This window comes from Helianthus annuus, chromosome 14, assembly GCF_002127325.2.
Source record: "Helianthus annuus cultivar XRQ/B chromosome 14, HanXRQr2.0-SUNRISE, whole genome shotgun sequence".
NCBI lineage: Eukaryota > Viridiplantae > Streptophyta > Magnoliopsida > Asterales > Asteraceae > Helianthus > Helianthus annuus.
This window is the reverse complement of record NC_035446.2, coordinates 126,567,377-126,589,712: the sequence shown is the minus strand read 5'-3', so window position 1 is coordinate 126,589,712 and position 22,336 is coordinate 126,567,377. Positions and strand designations below refer to the sequence as shown.

Here is a 22,336-nt window from a genome sequence, read left to right as displayed (position 1 = left end):
TTGAATGCCACTATGGTAACTATTATTATAAGAGAATTCCACTAGTGGTAAATGGTCATCTCAACTTCCCCCAAAGTCTAAGGCACATGCTCTCAACATATCGACAAGTGTTTGAATGGTTCTTTCCGACTGACCGTCAGTCTGAGGGTGATAGGCGGTACTAATATGTAACTTCGTGCCTACACTCTCATGAAACTTTTGCCAGTAACGAGAGGTAAATCTAGTATCCCGATCTGAGACGATTGACACGGGCAACCCGTGTCGAGATATGATTTCATTCATATCAATTTCTGCCATTTTCTCAGAAGAGTAAGCCTCTCGAATAGGTAGAAAATGGGCACTTTTTGTAAGTTAGTCCACGATTACCCATATAGTATCATGCCGCTTTTTCGTTCTAGGAAGCCTGTTCACCAAATCCATTGTTATTTCCTCCCATTTCCATACTGGAATTTCCAAAGGTTGTAATTCCCCGTATGGTTTTTGATGTTCAGCTTTCACTCGGGAGCATGTTAAGCATTTTGCGACATACATAACAATATCGCGTTTCATACCCGGCCACCAATAATTGGTCTTCAAGTCCCGATACATCTTAGTAGCCCCGGGGTGGACCGAATATCGTGACTTATGAGCTTCATCGAGTAACGTGGTCTTGACTACACAAAATCGTGGTATCCAAATTCGACCGTATCTCGTCTTGAGCCCGATCGAGTTTTCTTCCAACTTTTCGGCCATGCCTTTCATTCTCTCCTTCTTTGGGTCTCCTGCCTCTAGCGACTTCGCTTGAGCGTCTCGAATCATATCAAGAAGACGAGATGTAACTATCATCCTCATGGACTTCACTTGGAGCGGAGGTGGATACTCTTTTCGACTTAATGCATCCGCTACGACATTCGCTTTTCCCGGGTGATAAAGGATATCGCAGTCGTAGTCTTTAATAAGTTCCAGCCATCTCCGCTGTCTCATGTTCAAATCTCTCTGTTCGAAGAAATACTTGAGGCTTTTATGATCCGAGTAGATTGTACACCTCGTACCATATAGATAGTGCCTCCAAATCATTAAAGCGAACACTACCGCTGCTAGTTCTAAATCATGAGTTGGGTAGTTTCCTTCGTGCGGTTTAAGTTGTCTTGATGCATACGCGATAACCTTCCCTCTTTGCATTAAAACACACCCTAAACCTTGATGTGAAGCATCTGAGTAAACAACCAAATCTTCCATTCCATCTGGGAGTGTCAAAACTGGGGAACTAGACAACTTTTTCTTCAACACTTGAAAGGCTTCTTCTTGTTCTTTACCCCACACAAACTTCTCTTTCTTCCTCGTTAATTTCGTTAATGGTAACACTATTTTTGAAAAATCTTGTATAAACCTTCTATAATAGCCAGCAAGGCCTAGAAAGCTATTTTTGAAAAATCTTGTATAAACCTTCTATTTTTGAAAAATCTTGTATAAAACCTTCTATAAGATGGAAATTTGAATCATAACTTTCTTGATGGACACACTTTATATTCAACTATAAATACATGAGTTTTAAGCTTTCCATCCTACTCATTCTTTCCTTCTGCTATGGCTCTCGCCAACTTTCCTCGTCTATAAAATAATTCTATATTGATTATTCTTTTATTTATAATAATAATAATAATAAAGCCCTGCCCCGTTTTAAGTGTTTTAACCCTTGATCACTGATACCCTGTCCGACTGACGTAGGGCCCCGTAATGTATGTCAAGGCTCTGCCTAAATTCGTTGGGGTTCTGTCTCGTGACGTAGGGATAAAGTGGAATTGGGTTACTATACTTAATGTGAGTGCACTATATATTTTATTAAATAACCGAGGAGTTATACCTAAAATGTAACAACCCTCCTAAAACACCCCTGACACCCCATACGCGAAAACCGAGCCCGAAATACAATATAGCATTAACAATAAATGAAAAACAAGAAAAAGTAAGTTGAGGCGGGCCGCGTAGACCCCACCTCAACCTTACGCGGGTGGTTTAAAGGTTAGAACCTGATTTCTGTGATTTTTAAGTTTAGGCGGGCCGCGTAAGCCATCCCGTTAGTTTACGCGGGCCACGTGAGATCAAAAAGGTGGCGTAGCCCGGTGATGACACGTGTCATCATCGTGGTTGTAACACCCCGTGTTTTCAAATGTCAAAGTCAAAGTCCAAGTAAAGTTTGACTTCTTTGACTGTAAATAGTCTATTTTATGTTTTGTATTATGTGGAGTAAGTGTTGTTTATCACGAATCGAAGTAATCGAATGTTTAATCGACGCGAAACGCTTTACGACTGTGAATAGTAGGAAGTAACAATGCGATAAAGTTAATCAATCAAAAATCAAGATAATCAAACCATCAATCGAACTCGAAACTCGAATTATGCGAAGTTAGTGTTATTATACGTGTGTGTGTGCTTTATATGTTACTTGTGCATGTTTACTTTATGTTATGTGTGGTGATCAATCGAATCGAAACTCGAAACTCAATCGAACTCAATCGAAATCGAAATCGAATATGGAATGTAGATGCTTGTATGTAGATATAGTGGTTGGGATTAAAAGTAATATGAATAGGAAACTCTATCGTACTCGTATCGCCATCAATCGAAATCGAAATATCAGAAATCGTCGCACCGAACACTCGAAACAGGCTGTGGATCGATCAGGCTCCTAGCCGATCGAACAGCCCAGCCGATCGAACAGGCTGTTCGATCGAGCAGACCGCTCGATCGATCGACCTGAAAGGTAAGAACACTTCAGTGTTCTCAAATAATACAACGAAAACTTCAAAAGGTCAAACCATCAAACACAAACACATCCTACACAAAGGAAGAAACAATCCACTCGAACAGTCCAACCGATCGAGCCTATTGGCCGATCGAACAGACTGTCCGAACGGACTTCCTAACCGAACGAACAACCCGTCCGATCGAACCGGCAGTTCGATCGACCAGGCTGTTCGACCCACTTGCACTTGCTTCCATTTAACGCAATACTCATCGTTATGCTACCGAACTATTCAGGCTAACCCTATTCTCAAGCGCTCCCTTCAATCCATCAATCAATCGCTGTTAGTATACTCGAACCCATTATGCTTTAGCACTTTTGGGTGTTACATACGTTACTTATCTAAATCACAATCGATCACACTACTCAATTACTTTAAACGCTAACCGGTTATGCATGTATTACGTGACTAAATGAATGCTTGTTGATTGTGATTACACTTGGAATGCTGTCTACCTGCCTTAACGACGTAGTACTATAGTTTGGACTCAGCACCCGTTCACACGGGGGTTGTTAAGGACAATTACTTGCATGGATTACGGTGGTAATCATGTATTGCGAACTGTCTCGGACAGTCAACCCGCAGTCATTGGTATCGATAGATCCATGTCGATAATTAACATGCTTCGTTTTCCTCTGTCTACGTGTTGGTTATGCGTAAACTATTTCGAACTCTATATGCTACTATCAAACTTGTATGCTCACCTTTACATTATATGTATTGACTTTATTTTAACGTATGTGATAGGTGTTTAAGATGCATTCTTGCTAGGGAAGCGAGACTAGAATAAAGCGTCTAGAGCCCCCAACAAATAGTTGTCTGTAGCTGTCAATCTAGGGGTCTTTAGAAGCAGAAACGATATTTATATTATTTTATTTAAATATGAGTTGTCGGAACAGAATTACCTGACTGGTTGTTATCTGTAATAATTTATTGTATTATTTGGGATACGATATGGGACGTATCATTTAACTGAACAGTATTAATAGTTGTTGTGGAAACTTCTGGACAATCTGTTTCGCTCAGTGCCATGCCCCGATGATTCCGCCATCGGTTGGGGTGTGACAGATTGGTATCAAAGCCATAACTATAGGGAATTAGGCTAGACACGACCTAGTCCGGGTCGTTGTCTTAGAGACCTAGACTATAGTTAGGAACCAACAGACCAAGCGTATGTGCTATATCCTGTTACTCTTCGCTATCACTGCACTCGAAATTTTCAAATAGAATCAAGCGATTCAGTCAGGATTAGGGGTGAAAACCGCAAACTCTCGACTGAATTGCTTGGTCAATACTGATCTTATTAATTTATCAATGATTTCCTCATTATCTTCGATAACGAACGAGGAGAATTATACCAAATCAGGAGTGAAATCCATATTTTGATGAATAATCTCCTCAATTTTGCTAAAACAAGGAGGAAGTTGCTAAGCTAGGGGTGAAACCCTGACCTTGAGAACTTGTTCCGGATTTTATTTATCTCACCAAAGCCTCGACGGACTCCAACGACCTGAACTCACGAGTATGACCTAGGGGGTGCGTGTTGAATGCCCAAGAATCGAGGCAGAAACGCGAACCTTAAGGTTGAAATGTGACGACAAGTCTAATGTGAATAGTCGAATCGCTTTGGGTAGTCGACGTCTATTATCCGCAGACAATCTATTTCTCGATTTTACATGTTTCGATTCTGAGCCCGCAACTGCCGACTCTGATGATTCGTCGATTTTATGTGTTTTAAGTGTGGTTGCCTGTTTATGTGTTTAATTTTGATGTTCGCTTGATTTTTGCTATCACATCGATTAATACACACGACTCGTATTGCTATCCTATCTCAAAACGGTAACAAGTCGCTATAGTTCTAGACGATACTGTGCTACGAAATACGATTATACTATACTACCCGACACGCGATACGACTATACGATACTACTCGATATGCTAAACGCGACAGATATATACGAACGACACGCGAGCTTTGAATGATAGGTTTCTGTATTCTGACTACCTCTGTGATTGAATAGGAATGTGTTCTGCGTTTATATGTTTCTGTGCTCTACGTGCTTATGTGTTTCCGTGATCTACGTGCTCTATGTGCTTCTGTGCTTCTATGATTACATGAATCTGTGATTTTGTGCCTATATGTTTATGTGGTTCATGCCTTATCGTATTCCTGAGTTTTAGTAAATAGTAGACGTGTGAGGTGAGATTCGGTTTGTTGTGTCTGAGACCTACGACGATGTCTGTTGCAGACCATGTCGTCATCCGGACACCGAACCCCACTTACCCGCCAAGAGAAGAGAGACAAGCGTCTCGCTGCTATCATCGCCAAGCAAGTGGCAAAAGCTGTGAGGCGAGGTGTATGAAAACGTCAGCAAATCGTCAAAGATGCCAACAAGACCGTTTTCAGCTTCAAACAGTTTAAGGCATGCGGACCAAAAGAGTTTACCGGAGAAGATGGCCCTACCGCCATGTTTCAATGGTTTGATTCAGTTGAAGTCACTCTGCGCCAAAGCGGTTGTCCTGAAAATCTCCGTACCCTAAATGCAACCGGCGTTTTCCAGTCCCGAGCTCTAGACTGGTGGACGGCCGAACGAAACAAACGCGGGAATGATGCAGCTTATGAGCTGACTTGGGAAGAGCTGAAGGCCATCATGATGGACGAATTCTGCCCTCCCCATGAACGCCAAAAGCTGGAGGACGAGTTTTGGAACATCAAGCAGAAGGACGGAGACAACGCTGCTTTAACTGCTCGCTTCAAGCAGCTTAGCATTATCTGTCCCGATCAACTCAAAACGCCAGACATGGCCATCAAGAAGTACATTTGAGCCCTACCCGATTGTGTTGCCGACTTTGTTCACGCCGCCAAGACATCATCAATTGAAGAGACCTACTTGCTTGCCGCCGAGATCAATTACAAGCGAGTAAAAGCTGGTTTCTGGGATAAGCCATCCAAGACTCTGCATTAAGCTACAACTGCACCAACCACCGACTCCACTGCTCAACCATCCAAGTCATCACGCCGAAAGAAGAAGCACAACAACAGCAGCTCCAGCAACAAGAACTGTGCGGTCACAACAACTGCTGCCCCTCTGCAAACCGTACCGGCTCAGCAGCAGTCTCATCATCGACCAGCTCCAGTGACCAATGCACCGCCAGCAAAGCGTGCATACACAGGTCCCCACCCGCTCTGCCCGACATGCTCATATCATCATCCGGTGGGAATCGCCTATCGTTTATGCGCTCACTGCAACCTCTACGGTCATTTCACTGCGAACTGTCGCTATGGTCCCCGTCAAGCCCCAGTTCAAGCCGCCGCTCATCAAGCTCTACTCCCAGCCCCTCAAGGCCAACCTGTAGCTCAAGCACTCGCGGTCAATGCTCGAGTCTGCTTTGCATGTGGTGATCCTAACCACTTTGCAAACATGTGCCCAAACAGGGTGGTGAAACAAGAGCCCCAGCAGCAGCAGCAACAGCCTTAGCAACAGCAGCAAGCAGCCCGTGCCAGAACCTTCAACATCAACGCCCGTCAGGCTCAGGCTGACAACAACGTGGTTAATGGTACGTTCCTTGTGAATGGTATTTATGCATCATGTTTGTTTGATACTGGAGCCGATAACTGCTTTGTGTCGTTTGAATTCGAGAAGCTCCTTAGTCGTAAGCGCTCTTATCTCCCCTCGTCATTCGAAGTTGAAGTCGCTACTGGAAGAACAGTCGCCGTTAATTCTGTACTCCGTGATTGTACCCTCGAGCTCAACAATCATGTCTTTCCGATCGACCTTATTCCGGTGCAACTCGGAAGCTTTGACATCATAGTAGGCATGGATTTTCTTCGCGAAAATCATGCTGAAGTTGTGTGTTTTGATAAGATGATTCGATTCTCGCTCGCTAATGGTGATTTATTATGTGTATATGGTGAAACAGCTTCGAAAGGTCTCAAGCTCATGTCATCTATTCAAGCTAGCAAGTATCTCCGCAAGGAATACAGAGCTTTCTTGGCCAACATTGTAGTAGCGGAGAAGGAAAAGAAAAGGAAGGTTGAAGTCAAGGACATTCCAGTGGTTCGTGAATTTCCTCAGGTGTTCCCTGATGATCTTCCTGGACTACCGCCAAGTCGTGATATCGACTTTCGTATCGACCTTATTCCTGTAGCTAACCCTGTTGCCAAAGCCCCTTATCGACTTGCTCCATCCGAAATGAGGGAACTCTCAAACCAACTCCAGGAGTTACTTGAAAAAGGCTTTATTCGCCCGAGCACCTCTCCTTGGGGCGCACCAGTCCTTTTCGTTAAAAAGAAGGATGGGTCGTTCAGGATGTGCATCGACTATCGGGAATTGAATAAGTTGACCATCAAGAACCGTTACCCTTTGCCTCGAATCGATGACTTATTTGATCAGCTGCAAGGTGCTAAATGTTTCTCGAAGATCGATCTACGTTCAGGCTATCATCAATTTCGCATTCAAGAGGAAGACATCCCCAAAACCGCTTTTCGCACTCGATACGGCCATTATGAATTCGTTGTTATGCCTTTTGGTTTAACCAACGCACCCGCGGTTTTCATGGATCTGATGAATCGCGTGTGTAAGCCATTTCTAGACCGTTTCGTCATCGTGTTCATCGACGATGTCTTGATTTATTCTAAGTCGAAAGCCGAACACGCGCAAGATCTACGTTTGGTTCTCGAGCTACTCCAGGGGAATCAACTCTATGCCAAGTTCTCCAAGTGTGAATTCTGGCTAGAGGAGGTTCAGTTTCTGGGACACATCGTCAATAGTCAAGATATTCATGTCGATCCCGCGAAGATTGAAGCAGTTAAGAGCTGGATTACGCCTAAGAACCCGTCTGAAGTTCGTTCTTTTCTCGGACTAGCGGGCTATTATCGACGATTTATCGAAGGATTCTCTAAGATCACGGTGCCGCTTACCGCCCTTACCCATAAAGACAAGCCTTTTGTTTAGGGAACCGAACAAGAGTCTGCTTTCCAAGCCCTCAAGCATATGCTTTGCAATGCCCCTGTTCTCACATTGCCCGACGGAAACAACGATTTCATTGTCTATTGTGATGCTTCCAACCTTGGTCTCGGCTGTGTTCTCATGCAACAGGACAAAGTTATAGCCTACGCATCTCGTCAGCTCAAAATCCACGAGAAGAACTATACAACCCATGATCTCGAGCTAGGCGCAGTTGTTTTTGCATTGAAGATTTGGCGACACTACCTGTATGGTACCAAGTGTACGATCTTCACCGATCACAGGAGTTTACAACACATCTTTAATCAGAAAGAGCTTAACATGCGTCAACGCCGATGGGTAGAACTTCTTAACGATTACGACTGTGAGATTCGTTATCACCCAGGCAAGGCAAATGTTGTTGCCGACGCGCTCAGCAGACGGAGTTATTTGCTCAGTATTCGCAATACCCAAGCCCAGCATGATCTCGAAACCCTCATCCGCGAAGCCCAGCATGCTTGTTTTAACGAGCGCATATTGAAGAAAGAGAGGATTTATCACGATCGAGCTCAGCTTGTAAGCAAAGCAGATGGGATCTTCTATTATCTGGACCGAATTTGGATCCCTAAGCGGACCGATTTGCGAAAGATTATAATGAACGAAGCCCACAAATCCCGATACTCTATTCATCCCAGTGCCGACAAAATGTACCAGGACCTTCGATACAAGTACTGGTGGCCAGGAATGAAAAGAGATATCGTCCTCTATGTTGGAAGTTGCCTGACTTGTGCAAGAGTTAAGGCTGAACATCAGCGACCTTCCCGCTTACTTGAACAACCTCCAATCCCCGTATGGAAGTGGGAGAGTATAGCTATGGATTTCATAACCAAACTTCCGCCCACGCCATCAGGTCACGACAGCATTTGGGTAATAGTTGATCGTCTGACCAAATCAGGCCACTTTTTGCCAATACGGGAAGACTACAAGGTAGAACGACTAGCCCGAATCTACACCGACGAGATCATTTGTAATCATGGTACGCCTCGTGACATCATTTCAGATCGTGACGCTCGGTTTACTTCGCGATTGTGGGAAACATTTCAAGCAGCTCTTGGTACGTCGCTTAACCTGAGTACCGCATTCCATCCTCAAACCGACGGACAGACTGAAAGAACGATCCGTACTCTTGAAGACATGCTCCGTGCGTGTGTCATAGACTTCGGTGGTAGTTGGAACAAATACCTACCATTAGTCGAATTCTCGTACAACAACAGTTATCATGCCAGCATACAGATGGCACCATTCGAGGCTTTATATGGAAGAAGATGTCATTCGCCTATTGTGTGGCATGAGATCGGTCACTCGCAATTAACCGGTCCCGAGTTACTACAAGAAACGACTGGCAAAATCCTCCAGATTCGAGATAACTTGTCGAAAGCCAGGGATAGACAGAAAAGTTACGCCGATAGAAGACGCAAGCCCCTTGAATTTGACGTTGGCGACTACGTACTCCTAAAGGTATCACCTTGGAAGGGTGTGGTCAAATTCGGCAAGAAAGGGAAACTAGCGCCTCGATATGTTGGACCTTTTAAGATTCTGGAGAGGATCGGAAAAGTCGCCTACCGACTCGAACTACCGGAGGAACTTAGTAACGTCCACCCGACTTTCCATGTGTCAAACCTCCGAAAATGCCTAGCTGATCATGATCTGATTGTACCTCTCGACGACCTTCAGGTCAACGAAACGCTACACTTCGTGGAAAAGCCTGTCGAAGTCATGGATCGCCAAACCAAGCAACTCAGACGCTCGCGCATCCCCATCGTGAAATTCCGATGGGAAGGCAAACGAGGCGCGGAGTTCACTTGGGAACTCGAAAGAGACATGAAGGCCAAGTACCCGCAGTTGTTCAACTGAAGATCTGAGGTGAGAAATTGGTAATATCATTCACGGTGCTGTGCAGCTTTCAGCCTAATTTCGGGACGAAATTCCCTAAACAAGGGGAGGCTGTAACACCTCATGTTTTCGAATGTCAAAGTCAAAGTCCAAGTCAAGTTTGACTTCTTTGACTGTAAATAGTCTATTTTATCTTTTGTATTATGTGGAGTAAGTGTTGTTTATCAAGAATCGAAGTAATCGAATGTTTAATCGACGCGAAACGCTTTACGACTGTGAATAGTAGGAAGTAACAATGTGATAAAGTTAATCAATAAAAAATCAAGATAATCGAACCATCAATCGAACTCGAAACTCGAATTATGCGAAGTTGGTGTTATTATACGTGTGTGTGTGCTTTATGTGTTACTTGTACGTGTTTACTTTATATTATGTGTGGTGATCAATCGAATCGAAACTCGAAACTCAATCGAAATCGAAATCGAATATGGAATGTAAATGCTTGTATGTAGATATAGTGGTTGGGATTAAAAGTAATTTGAATAGGAAACTCTATCGTACTCGTATCGCCATTAATCGAAATCGAAATATCAGAAATCGTCGCACCGAACAATCGAAACAGGCTGTGGATCGATCAGGCTCCTAGCCGATCGAACAGCCCAGCCGATTGAACAGGCTGTTCGATCGAGCAGGCTGTTCGATCGAGCAGGCTATAAATAGGCCTGTCATTATCATTCTTTCCACTTTTGGAAACTCTCTGACAGACCAGCTCGTGCTCCCCTTCTTTTCTCAGATTTCTTCCGGTTTCGGTAAGTTTTCATCCTAAATCTTGTACTTTCTTGATCAATACATGCTCCTACACCTTTCTATCTTTCAAATCTTGATTTCTAACCGTGAAATCATCAAGATCTAAGCATTCTAGGATGATGTCATCATGGTGTTCTTCAAGAACATCATGTTTTGGCCTCAATCCACCAAGAATCACTTGGATCTAGCCGATTTGCACATAAACAAGCTAAGATCTATCACAGATCTAAACATTTACATGATGTGAAGGATTGAAAGAATGATTTCCAACTTTCTTTCAACTCTTTTACACACAATGCCTTTAAACCGGTAGAAACGGAGCTTGAGCCAACTCACTAATCATTAGGATGGTTGTGCAGTTCAAGATTCGGATTCTATCTACGAGGTTCACCGATTTCGGGTTAAACGTTAAACTACCGTTCCGAACCGTTCACCGGCCGGACTTGGGTGATTCCTGTCCAAGCTGAGGAAACAAGTAAGAACGAAAGTGTCATGGTTCTGCTCGTTGTAAAAAAATACCTCGATATAACGTCCAACAATCAGAACAGCCAAGTGTTAGACGAACAGGCCGACCAGGTCAGGATGCTGACCGATCGAACAGGCTGTTCGAACGAACAGCCCAACCGATCGGGCATGTCAGCCGATCGACCAGGCCAGCCGATCGGCTAGCAAGTGTCCCCACACTTTGACAAATTCATGAAGTATAGTGTTGAACGAGGTGATGTTCGATCGAACGAGCTGTTTGATAACATTATTCATCGGATCATGGATACTATGCTTCAACCCTTAATCGATTTACAACTCGTTCGTAGTATGAAGTGCCACCCGATCGAACATGCAGTTCGATCTGGTGACATCCCACTGAGGACCCATTTCTGAAGTTCCTAACCGATCGGTTAAGCCGGCCGATCGAACAGACCGTTCGATCGATCGACCTGAAAGGTAAGAACACTTCAGTGTTCTCAAATACTACAACGAAAACTTCAAAAGGTCAAACCATCAAACACAAACACATCCTACACAAAGGAAGAAACAATCCACTCGAACAGTCCAACCGATCGAGCCTACCGGCCGATCGAACAGACTGTTCGAATGGACTGCCTAACCGAAGGAACAACCCTTCCGATCGAACCGGCAGTTCGATCGACCAGGCTGTTCGACCCACTTGCACTTGCTTCCATTTAACACAATACTCATCGTTATGCTACCGAACTATTCAGGCTAACCCTACTCTCAAGCGCTCCCTTCAATCCATCAATCAATCGCTGTGAGTATACTCGAACCCTTTTTGTTTTAGCACTTTTGGGTGTTACATACGTTACTTATCTAAATCACAATCGATCACACTACTCAATTACTTTAAGCGCTAACCGATTATGCATGTATTACGTGACTAAATGAATGCTTGTTGATTGTGTTTACACGTGGAATGCTGTCTACCTGCCTTAACGACGTAGTACTATAGTTTGGACTCAGCACCCGTTCACACGGGGGTTGTTAAGGACAATTACTTGCATGGATTACGGTGGTAATCATGTATTGCGAACTGTCTCGGACAGTCAACCCGCAGTCATTGGTATCGATAGATCCATGTCGATAATTAACATGCTTCGTTTTCCTCTGTCTACGTGCTGGTTATGCGTAAACTATTTCGAACTCTATATGCTATTATCAAACTTGTATGCTCACCTTTACATTATATGTATTGACTTTATTTTAACGTATGTGACAGGTGTTTAAGATGCATTCTTGCTAGGGAAGCGAGGCTAGAATAAAGCGTCTAGAGCCCCCAACAAATAGTTGTCTGTAGCTGTCAATCTAGGGGTCTTTAGAAGCAGAAATGATATTTATATTATTTTATTTAAATCTGAGTTGTCGGAACAGAATTACCTGACTGGTTGTTATCTGTAATAATTTATTGTATTATTTGGGATACGGTATGGGACGTATCATTTAACTGAATAGTATTAATAGTTGTTGTGGAAACTTCTGGACAATCTGTTTCGCTCAGTGCCATGCCCCAATGATTCCGCCATCGGTTGGGGTGTGACAGTGGCGAGCCTAGTAGATGACCCGGACAAGCTACCATGTTGACCAGGGTTGACGCGGGCCGCGTAGGTCCTGCCCTTGGGTTTCGCGGGCCGCGAGAAAGACAGATTTCAGCACTATATAAAGAGGCATCGGGCCTTCAGTCTGTTTCGTTCAAAATCGTTTCTTTCTTTCTCAAAATTAAATAGTGGGCATTATACTCGGGTCCAATACCCCCTAATTAGGGAAGCTCTGCCTCGTTGTAAGTATCATAACCCCTGGATACGTATTAGATACTCTGCCCGATTAATCTAGGGTTCCGTAGCGGCTGTCGTGGTTCTGCCCGACGTAGTCGTTGGAATGCCGTCTCGGGGAGGGTATTACTAATGTTAAAATGGGTTATTATACTAACGCGTGTGCATTGTTTATTTAGTTAGATTATAACCAGGGAATCACAAAGGAAAGCTCTATAGTAGCAATGTGAGTAATCCTTCTTTTTGTGTAAACCTTTTTGTGAGTAATCCTCTTTTTGTTAAATGTTTTTACAAAACGTCACTTAATTAAATATATACTAAACAGTTATTGAGTATTTGTAAGAATACAATTATAGTGCGTATGTTGGGGTTTTGTATACAAAATTTGTTACTGGCGTGGTAACATTCCACAAGTTGAGTATGACAGTACCACTGATGTTAATTGTTATTTCTTGGAAACAAATGTAATTGCGGATGCGCCCTCAATACTGTGAAATGGTTTTTACTTAAACTTGATTAAACTGGGATTAACTCACCAATACTTCCTGCTGATAAAATGTTTTTAAACACGTGTTTCAGGTAACTTAGTGTGAAGCCAATAAAAGCCAGCTGGAGAGCACTGAAGGCTTGGAAAAGTGGCAATAAAGTTACCTAAAATAAAATAGATGTTTTTATTAAACAAAATAGGATTTATTCCTATAAAAATGTGTGTACTACAAACTTGGGTTTTACCCATGTGTTTAATGTTATAAAATATGGTGGTTTACTCTGATAAAATATTTCCTAACTACGGTCCTGATGAAAATTTCCGCTGCCAAATTAGACAATACCCGATACCACCAAAACTGGCTCACGGCCGCCTGTTCCTGTGTTTGTATAAGGGATCGGGGGTTGAGACATTTGTTGATTGGAGCAGTATGCCTGAAGACTTAACTGATGAAAATTTTGCTCTAATTGCTAATCCTGATGTTTCATCTGATGAATTTTATTTCATAGTATTAGAGTCAATACCAGAAGGGCAAGAATCTGAGGAAGTGGAGTCCAGATCTGAAGTGATGGAGAAATTCACCTTATGCTCCTGTCTCACACCTTTAACCCAACCAGCCTTCGAAACGCCCCCAAACCTCTAATATTAATCGAAAGGAAATTCATGATTTACCCGATTGAATTCCTTCTTACATAATCATCTCCACCACCAAGCCTTGGTGATGTTGCAGGTCTGCTCCCACTTCTTTCCCCACTTCTATCGTGATCTCTGCTTCCCGGTTCACCAAATTCTCCTTCCTAATCGACTCCTCGAAGTTCCCTGACTCAGCATCCTTGGCTTCGAACTGACATACACCCTCATCGACCTGTTCTTGTAAGTTCGCTTCTGAAGAGGAGTCATCACTTGCATTAACATTAAGATCCAAAGACTTCGTTTTATCTCCAGAGTGAACGCACTCCTTTTTAGTGACATTGGTCTCCGTCACAAATGGGCCCTTCGATTTGATAAAGTCCAGTGGGTCATCAAGTCTTCTTATTTTCTTTGTTATGGGCTCCCCAATGTTACTAGCATATTTACCTTGGGCTTGAGACTTTTTAACATAATGTTTCTTTTGGGGCCTTACAAGCCTGGAAAGTCCATTATCGTTATACTTGAAGAGACTGTTCCCACCCAAATTAAATGCAGACGAAATTTCTCCCTCCTCCAAGTTCTTGGGAAAACACCCCTCCTTTCTGGGTAACTGAACCGGCACATTCCCACTGACATCTTCCCCCATGCTCCTGACAAAAGTTGGCTCCAACTCTTCACCTACCGAAACTCCTGGAACAACGTTGACAGGCTGGCTTCAAAACTTTGGACTTCCGGGGATCACAGCGAGTTTTCCGGCGGTCTTCCTGTTGCCTCCGGTGAAGACGAACTCACCCCTTCACAATCCTCACCCTGCTCTATATCCTTTTCAACCTTATCCATCCACCCCCCACAATCGTTGATACTGTCCGGAACCCAGTCACCCAACTCTTCTGAGACCCAGACTTTGAACTTCATATCATTCCATTTCAAAGTTATGGAATCACAAATCCTTTTTCCGTCCCCTATAAGAACTCCTATTAAATCAAAAGTATAGTCTTTATCCTCCTTCTTCAGCAAGGAAGCGTGCACCACCTTGCTGAAAACTCTTCCAACTGAGTCAAAAACTTCGTTATCCAATAAATGTAGCGGAACTCCAGTGATTTTAAGCCATGCGATACGCTCAAACGGAAGAGACTGACCTTTCCAAACTTCTAACCAAGAGAACCAAACCTTAATGTTTGGATCGTAATCTTTAAAAAAGATTATCTCCCCCGAGCTTTCAAAAACCAATAACATATATAATCCTCCCACATATTTGAACGAAATTTTTGGGCCATCAACTTTCAAAATAAGTTTATCCAGCTTGACAAGGGTCATGAGATCAGTAGTTCTAACAATCAAACTCTTTTCAAACCACTCACCCAACGGTTTCACATAACTAGAGACTTCGACCACCTTCTCTTCCTGCTTATCACCCCTTGAGCTACCCACCAAAGACTCCGCAAAGAGTCCCTATAAGTTGTCCCCAAAGGGTTTGGGATGAATGTTTTGTTGGCCTGAAACTTCATGTCTCCCCTTGAACCATCGTAAACTCCTTGCGATTGTTTTTGGAGCGTCCCCGTCAGATGGTGTTCTTCCTTATTCTCTGTTGCGAATCTTGCCACGTTTACTAAGAGTTTGGAATTTCCCATCTTTACTTCCTTCATTCTCTCTTCCATCTCCCTCTTGTCCCTAACCCCTGTGAAGGATATGAACCCAAATCTGTTCCCCCTCTTGTCTCTCTTTCTGGGTACTTAAACCCCTACAACTTCGCCAAAAACACTAAGGTAGTGTTTGGTATGCAGGAATGAGAGGTGGAATGGAATGGATGATTACGAGGAAATGAAGAAAAAGGTGTTTGGTTGGTCAATGGAATGGAATCACCCATTCCAAAATGCATTCCATTCCCTCAAAATCATTCCTTCCACCCCCCATGTTTTTTTTCCATTCCATCCCCTCTTGCACCATTCATCAACAACACTACAACCCACCACCTTTGCCACAACCCACCACCACCACCACCACCACCCACCACTGACACCATCGCCGCCACCCGCCACCACCTCACCCCGATAGCCACCGCCGCCGCCGCCACCCACTCGCCACCGTTATCACCCACAGCTGCGACCAACCGCTAACGACACTCGCCGCTGCCGCCGCCCACCACAATCGTCAACACCACCACCACCGCCACCACCAACCGCCGCCACCAACCGCCACCTCTACTGCCACCCACCACCAACGACCACCTTGCCGCCACCACCACTCGTCGTCGCCGACGCACTGCCACTCGCCGCCACCACCACCACCCATCGCCGCCGCTGACACCCACCACCGCCACCTATAACCACCCACAATCATTACCACCGGCCACCACCACCACCACTCACCGCTGATTTTATTACTTCGTTTTTCTTGCCTACCGAACAATACACAATAATAACTCATTCCATTCACACATGGTAACCAAACAAGACATGGAATGGTAATGATCCATTGCATTCCCTCGTCCATTCCATTACCTCGTCCATTCCATTCCTTCGTCCATTCCATTACCCCATACCAAACAGACCCTAAAAAAACTCCCCAATCTCCTTAGAACTGCTCATCTCCGGCAAGTTGGTGACAAAGAATTTTGTTATACCGTGTAGACTCTCTTCCATTTTCTTCGACCTAAAATCTACACAGCCACATATGTTTAAGAGGTTAATAGGATTCATATCAATTAAGCTAAACTATACGAGATAGCCGCGATCGATCAAAGACCTACTAAGCAATCAAAATCTGATCCATGCCCTCTTGACCATAAATAACCTTGTAAGTGTATTGATGAGGCCATGTGTAGTCATAAAGCCCCTTTGTGAGCGTTATGCGACACGTGTCGTGCCACGTCACATAGGGGCTTTATGAGGCGTTATGTCACTAGAGCCCGTAGTCATAAAGTCCCTACCTCATCATAACCAAAGTGTAAAATGCAGGGACCAAAGTGTAAAATTCAGGGACCAAAGTGTAAAATGCAGGGACCAAAGTGGAAAATGCAGGACCAAAAAAATCCCCATACCGCCGCTATAATACTCGCGCCCCCCCTCTTTTTCTCATCCATACCGCCCACCGTTTTGGTGTTCCCGACGTTATACCGGCGCCATAAAAGGGCAAAGCGCCCCACTACGCATTACCTGAAATTATCACTTATCAATTGATCTAATATTTCTTAAAAAATAACCATATCAACAAACTCTTTATCAAACAGAAACCCGGGTAGTATTGATCATGTATATCAAGGCACTTGCCAAACTCCTGTTCGTATAACCAGTTGACCAAACACATCATTATTCGTAAACTTTTTGGTGAGAAACAACCATAGTGCTGCTGTATGATCCAATTCACGTTTACGCACAACCACTTTCACCACAACTCTTCTTATGTGAATCACAAAATTCTCTTCTTGAAATTGATCTTCTTCATCCATGGCTGATCGCGCTGATCCCTCTCCTCTCGTTGCACCTTCGCTCGCAATTGAACCGAATAAGATCGATTTAGAAGCTGGTCCTGGTGAAGAAATTCAGTGCCGAATTTGTCTCGAAACTGATGGTACTTTTTCTAATTTCTTGTTTGTAATTTAGTTCTAGGGTTTGCTTTCTTTTTAATTTGGAATCTATATTGGTTTCATAAGGTGATTTATGTTTTGAGTTTTAGTGTTGTCATGTTAGGGTTTGCATAACATTTTGAGTAACTTGTTTGGGTTTTTTTTTGGTATGTTTATATATATACTGGTGCTTCTGTTGTTCAGAAAAGTCTAGAATTTTGGATAATTGTCTAGTGTTTTATGGAACAATAGGCAAGATAAGAACGATGAGTGTGTACAATGCTATTATACACACAAAATGTGTTCACAACAGTCCAGGCTTTCTTTAAATAGACAGCTACACATAAAAAGCTAATCCGATGACCGTAGATAGTTTTTACGTGACCGGTTGGTTGGCAGGGTATTGGTTTGGCCTGTGAGTTTTCGCTAACGGGTTCTCATGGTGGGAAAAAGTATAAGATTAGGATGTTTGTAGTAAATGCTAGCAATTTGATTAAGGTTTCTACAAGCAGTAATCACTGTGGTACTTAAATAGCAGTTTCATTTTAACTACATTTGTGCTGTTCAGTGAAAGAAGGGTTATTATTGCATTGTAATATGATACATTGTAATCATATGTAGTTTTCAGTTCCATCTTACCAATGTTTTTAAGTTAAAAAATCTTTCTATTTTTTTGCATCAGGCAGAGATTTTATTGCACCTTGCAAGTGCCGAGGGACATCAAAGTATGTGCATCGGGAGTGCCTTGATCACTGGCGTTCTGTGAAGGTAAACTTTACATTATTTATGTCTTATCATGCTATTTTATGATTGTCAATGAGAAAATAGTAAAAGTTACTTAAAGTTAATCAGTTAAGAAAAATGCTCATTAGCAAATCTGTTATTCCTTCTCAATTCTGCTTGGTTGGCGCACTTTTACTATTTGAATATCAAGTTGGGTTACTTTTCCCAATTCACGACCTGCCTGTAGTCTATATCTGTAATGGTTTGTCTTCCGTAGCATCAATGTTTGACTTTTCTTAGGAATTGATATACTTCTTTTAGTTACATATTCTCATAAAGAACAAAATGTCAAGTAACTTTCTTCATCTCTTAGTGATTCTTGCGTTGTTACGAGTTATGTATTTCAAGGTATGAAGTGTTTCTCGTTTGTGGTAGGTGGTATATGTAAGTGCAGTATGTTACTTATATCCGCATCAAGTTCTATTTGTTTGATGATATACGAGTAATTATGGTGTAGTACAATCTTTTTGTTATATGGCTAATAACCCACAACCAAATGTTTGGTGGGGATGACAGGGGTACCTTGTGTACTACTGGGCCAAGACATTGTTGGCAACTTCTAGAACAATCTTATATGTTTTTGTTGGAAGCAAACCATTGTACTTGTGCTAAAGAAACATCGTACTTTGCAAGAACGAGCTCCGGTTAACTATTTATCATGAATTTTGTGCAGGAGGGGTTTGCATTTGCTCATTGCACAACCTGTAAGGCTCCCTATCATTTGCGAGTTCACGTTCTTGCCGATAGGAAATGGAGAACCATGAAGTTCCGTTTCTTTGTGACCCGAGACATTTTGTTTATCTTTCTATCTGTACAGCTTGTAGGTCACAGGGTCTCCATTTTTTATATTATTTTGTCCCATGAAGATCATGTTATCATCATACCATTTTTGTATTTACAGGTGATTTCTTCATTGGCATATTTGGTGTACCTAGTTGATGGATACCAGAAGTTTTGGCTTCGTATTGCTTGGGGTTTTGACAGTGAAGCCAGTTTCTACTACTTATGTGGTAAGGCCTTTATATACTAAATTGATTTTTTTCTTTTTTCTTTCCAAAAGTTAAATTTAGAACTTGAAGATTGTTCATATAAAGAATTCATGTGACTAAGAAATGTGTACGAGGATAATAATAACTCTAAATGTATGGTTCCTTCTCATTAATAATAAAAGAGTAAAATGCCATTTTTGTTCCCGAGGTTTGGCAAGTTTTGCGACTTTCGTCCAAAGGTTTGTTTTTCCGCATTTGGATCCAAAAGGTTTGAAATCTTGCCTTTTTCATCTGGCTCGTTAACTCCATCCATTTTTCTTTGTTAAGCCAGGGCTATTTTCGTCTTTTTTTTTTGAATACTTGTATATTATGCTAAATGCTTCTACATAAAGTGAAAAAGACCGAATTGCCCTTTAAGTTAACAAAAAAGATGAAAATACCGCTGACTTAACGGAGAAAAATAGACGGAGTTAACGAGCCGGATGAAAATGGCAAGATTTCAAACCTTTTGGATTCAGATGCGGAAAAAACAAACTTTGGATGAAAGTCGCAAAACTGGCCAAACCTCAGGGACGAAAATGGCGTTTTACTCATAATAAAATTTACATTGTTAATCCCTTTCGCCTGCATGATATAACTCATGTTATTTAACCACATGTTATTACTATTTGTCTACAGGTGCACTATTGTTTTTCGCACTACTTGGTCTATCTGGATGCTTTATAACTTGTTATGATCGAAGAGTCCGTAACGATCTTGCTCAGCCTTGTCGAGAATTGTGTCTTTGTTGCTGTCAACCCGGGTAAATTAAATATTGTTTACATACTATTGGTTATTAGAAAATATTATTATCAATATTGTTTTGGGGATAAGTTTTGAACATATGATTTTTGCAGTGTTTGTGCAGACTGTCATTTACCTGGTACTCTTTGTGTGTGGACGGACTGTACCACTTGTTTTGAAAGTTGCGCGAGTGCGACCGGTGAGTGTGGTTGTTTAGGAGGTGCGGGTGAAGCTGGGTTACCGTTAATATTTATAATGGCTTTAGTGGTGCTTGGACTGTTTACTGTCATAGGCATATTCTACAGCGTGCTTGTGGCCACGATGGTTGGCCAAAGGATTTGGCAGCGCCATTATCACATATTAGCTAAAAGAATGCTAACCAAGGTAAGTGATAGCAATCTTTCTGTTGTTGCATTTATTCTTAGCATACAAATGGGCGAATTGGGTGGGTTGGGTGATAGGATAAAACAGGTGTCTTTTTGGTACGAGTCAAAACAAGTTAGGTCATGTTAGGTTGACCTGAAACACTTGTTGTCCAGATAGTTAGGGTCAAATACAAAGTCTCCTAAAAATAAGAAGTCGTAAGAAGGGTATCAAACGGACTCCGATTGACCTCATTCAAGCGTCATTGGAACCGTCTCGTCGAACTCTACGATATGAGATTTTAGGTTTTCACTTTTGGATTTTTAGCTCGTAGATTTTAGAATTTTTGTTTATATCATTGTGTCTTTTTATTTAGCATTGTGTCTTTTTTATATTTGCATCATTGTGTCTTTTTTGCGACTCATTATGTCTTTTTTCCTCGAGAGTGTGTTATGTTTTGCGATCCATTGTGTCTTTGTACACTTCTTAGATTTAGGAGACTTTGTAGGATAACTTTACCCTTATAAACAAATGGTGTGTCAAGTATGAATACGAAATTCATATTTATATCGCTATAATAATAAATTTTATTTTTTGAATAAAATGACCATTTTTTTTGTGCATTAAGAAATACAATTTGGGCCACCTTCAACCTGCTTCCTTTTTTTAGCTTTTACCTTTTGAAGTTATCATTTTGATCCGAGAGAAAACAGAGAACATGATCGGTGAATTTGAGTCTTCTAACATATAAACTGGGAATATGAAACACAGGAGTACGTGGTGGAGGATGTTGACGGTGAGACGACTGGATCTGAGTGGGCCCCACCACCTCTCCCACCGGAGCACATCCAGCAGCTTAAGACTCTTGGCCTCCTATAATAACTCAACATGGAGTAAATGAAGTGTCACTAGCATGAACACCTTTTATTCATAAGACTGGATTATAGTTGCTTAAATGCATGTAATATCTTCACTATTGAGTTATCAGTTTCATGTTAAAATGGTCAAGTGTAGTGCAACTTACAACTTTAATACATGAGGTACATGTGATAATTGGCAAAATTATAAGGCTGGTGGGTGTGGTATAAAGCCCCTAGGGGCTTTATCATGCCACATCAGCGCCACGTCACATATGGCGTTTTAAAGCCTCTCCCTTTAACTTCCATGCAATGGTTTAAAGCCTCCTATTAAACAAAATACAAAAAAAAAAAATAATAATAAAGAGCAAAAGATTTGATTGGTTGAAAAGAATGGCCCCATCTGCACATGGCATTAGCGCTCGTTACCGGAATGAAGCCCTCTCCATGGTGCCTCCCTCCCCCCCCCCCCTTTTGGCGCCCAGGGGGTGGCTATATGGCGCTAAAATTGCTGATTTGGCTAGGGGCGCTATACCACACCCCCTCGCCTAATTGGATTGTTTGTAGTAACATAGAGTACAACTGTTACATAATTGTCTATCCAACTATCTCATTAAATTAACAATGCACTAAATACAAATGTTTTATGCGGCTCGTAACATAAAATTGGTTTTGAATAGTCTATATGTATGTAACATACACTAAATAAGCTCAAAAAATTATGAGTAAATGAAAATACATATTTCTCTTTTATTAGACATTAAAATATTGGGAGTACACTAAAATTATTAAACTCAGATAGGTGATTGAAGATTTGTATTTATACAATCAAGATTCAACATGGTTGAGAAATCATCAAAGATTAGTGGTGGTTTTTTGGACTGCTCGTTGCTGAAAAACATGAAGCGAGTTGGTTTCGTTCACCAAGACTCACCAAAAGACTAGGAAGTGCACTTGTCTACAATACTAAATCCTTGGTCCCGAGATCAAACAAATATAATCCTGGTACATGGCCCCGTTTTAATTTAAATAATCCTAGTACATAGTCCCGTTTTGATATAAATAATCCTAATCTAGTCCATGGTCCCGTTTTGATATAAATAATAATCTTAATAAATGATTCTGTTTTAATAAGGGGTTGGCTAAACGTACCTCTCTCTCTTTT

The 22,336-nt window shown here is 42.0% G+C and overlaps 1 protein-coding gene across 1 annotated transcript; it reads left to right on the top strand.

The window, feature by feature from the left end:
- The first annotated feature begins 17,018 nt into the window (after positions 1 to 17,018).
- On the top strand, positions 17,019 to 21,369 carry LOC110903683. The gene is made up of 7 exons (XM_022149462.2): positions 17,019 to 17,401; positions 18,079 to 18,164; positions 18,853 to 18,999; positions 19,081 to 19,189; positions 19,847 to 19,970; positions 20,065 to 20,335; positions 21,086 to 21,369. Exons 1-7 carry the CDS (start codon positions 17,278 to 17,280, stop codon positions 21,191 to 21,193), a joined length of 969 nt encoding a protein of 322 aa, XP_022005154.1. The 5' UTR covers positions 17,019 to 17,277; the 3' UTR covers positions 21,194 to 21,369.
- The last annotated feature ends 967 nt before the right edge of the window (positions 21,370 to 22,336 follow it).

Excerpts from the sequence above, each read along its gene's own strand:
- LOC110903683 (XM_022149462.2), top strand. The coding sequence starts at position 17,278 with ATGGCTGATCGCGCTGATCCCTCTCCTCTCGTTGCACCTTCGCTCGCA. Across the intron at positions 17,402-18,078 it reads AATTTGTCTCGAAACTGATG|GCAGAGATTTTATTGCACCT; the intron begins GTACTTTTTCTA and ends TTTTTGCATCAG. Across the intron at positions 19,971-20,064 it reads CTTTGTTGCTGTCAACCCGG|TGTTTGTGCAGACTGTCATT; the intron begins GTAAATTAAATA and ends TGATTTTTGCAG.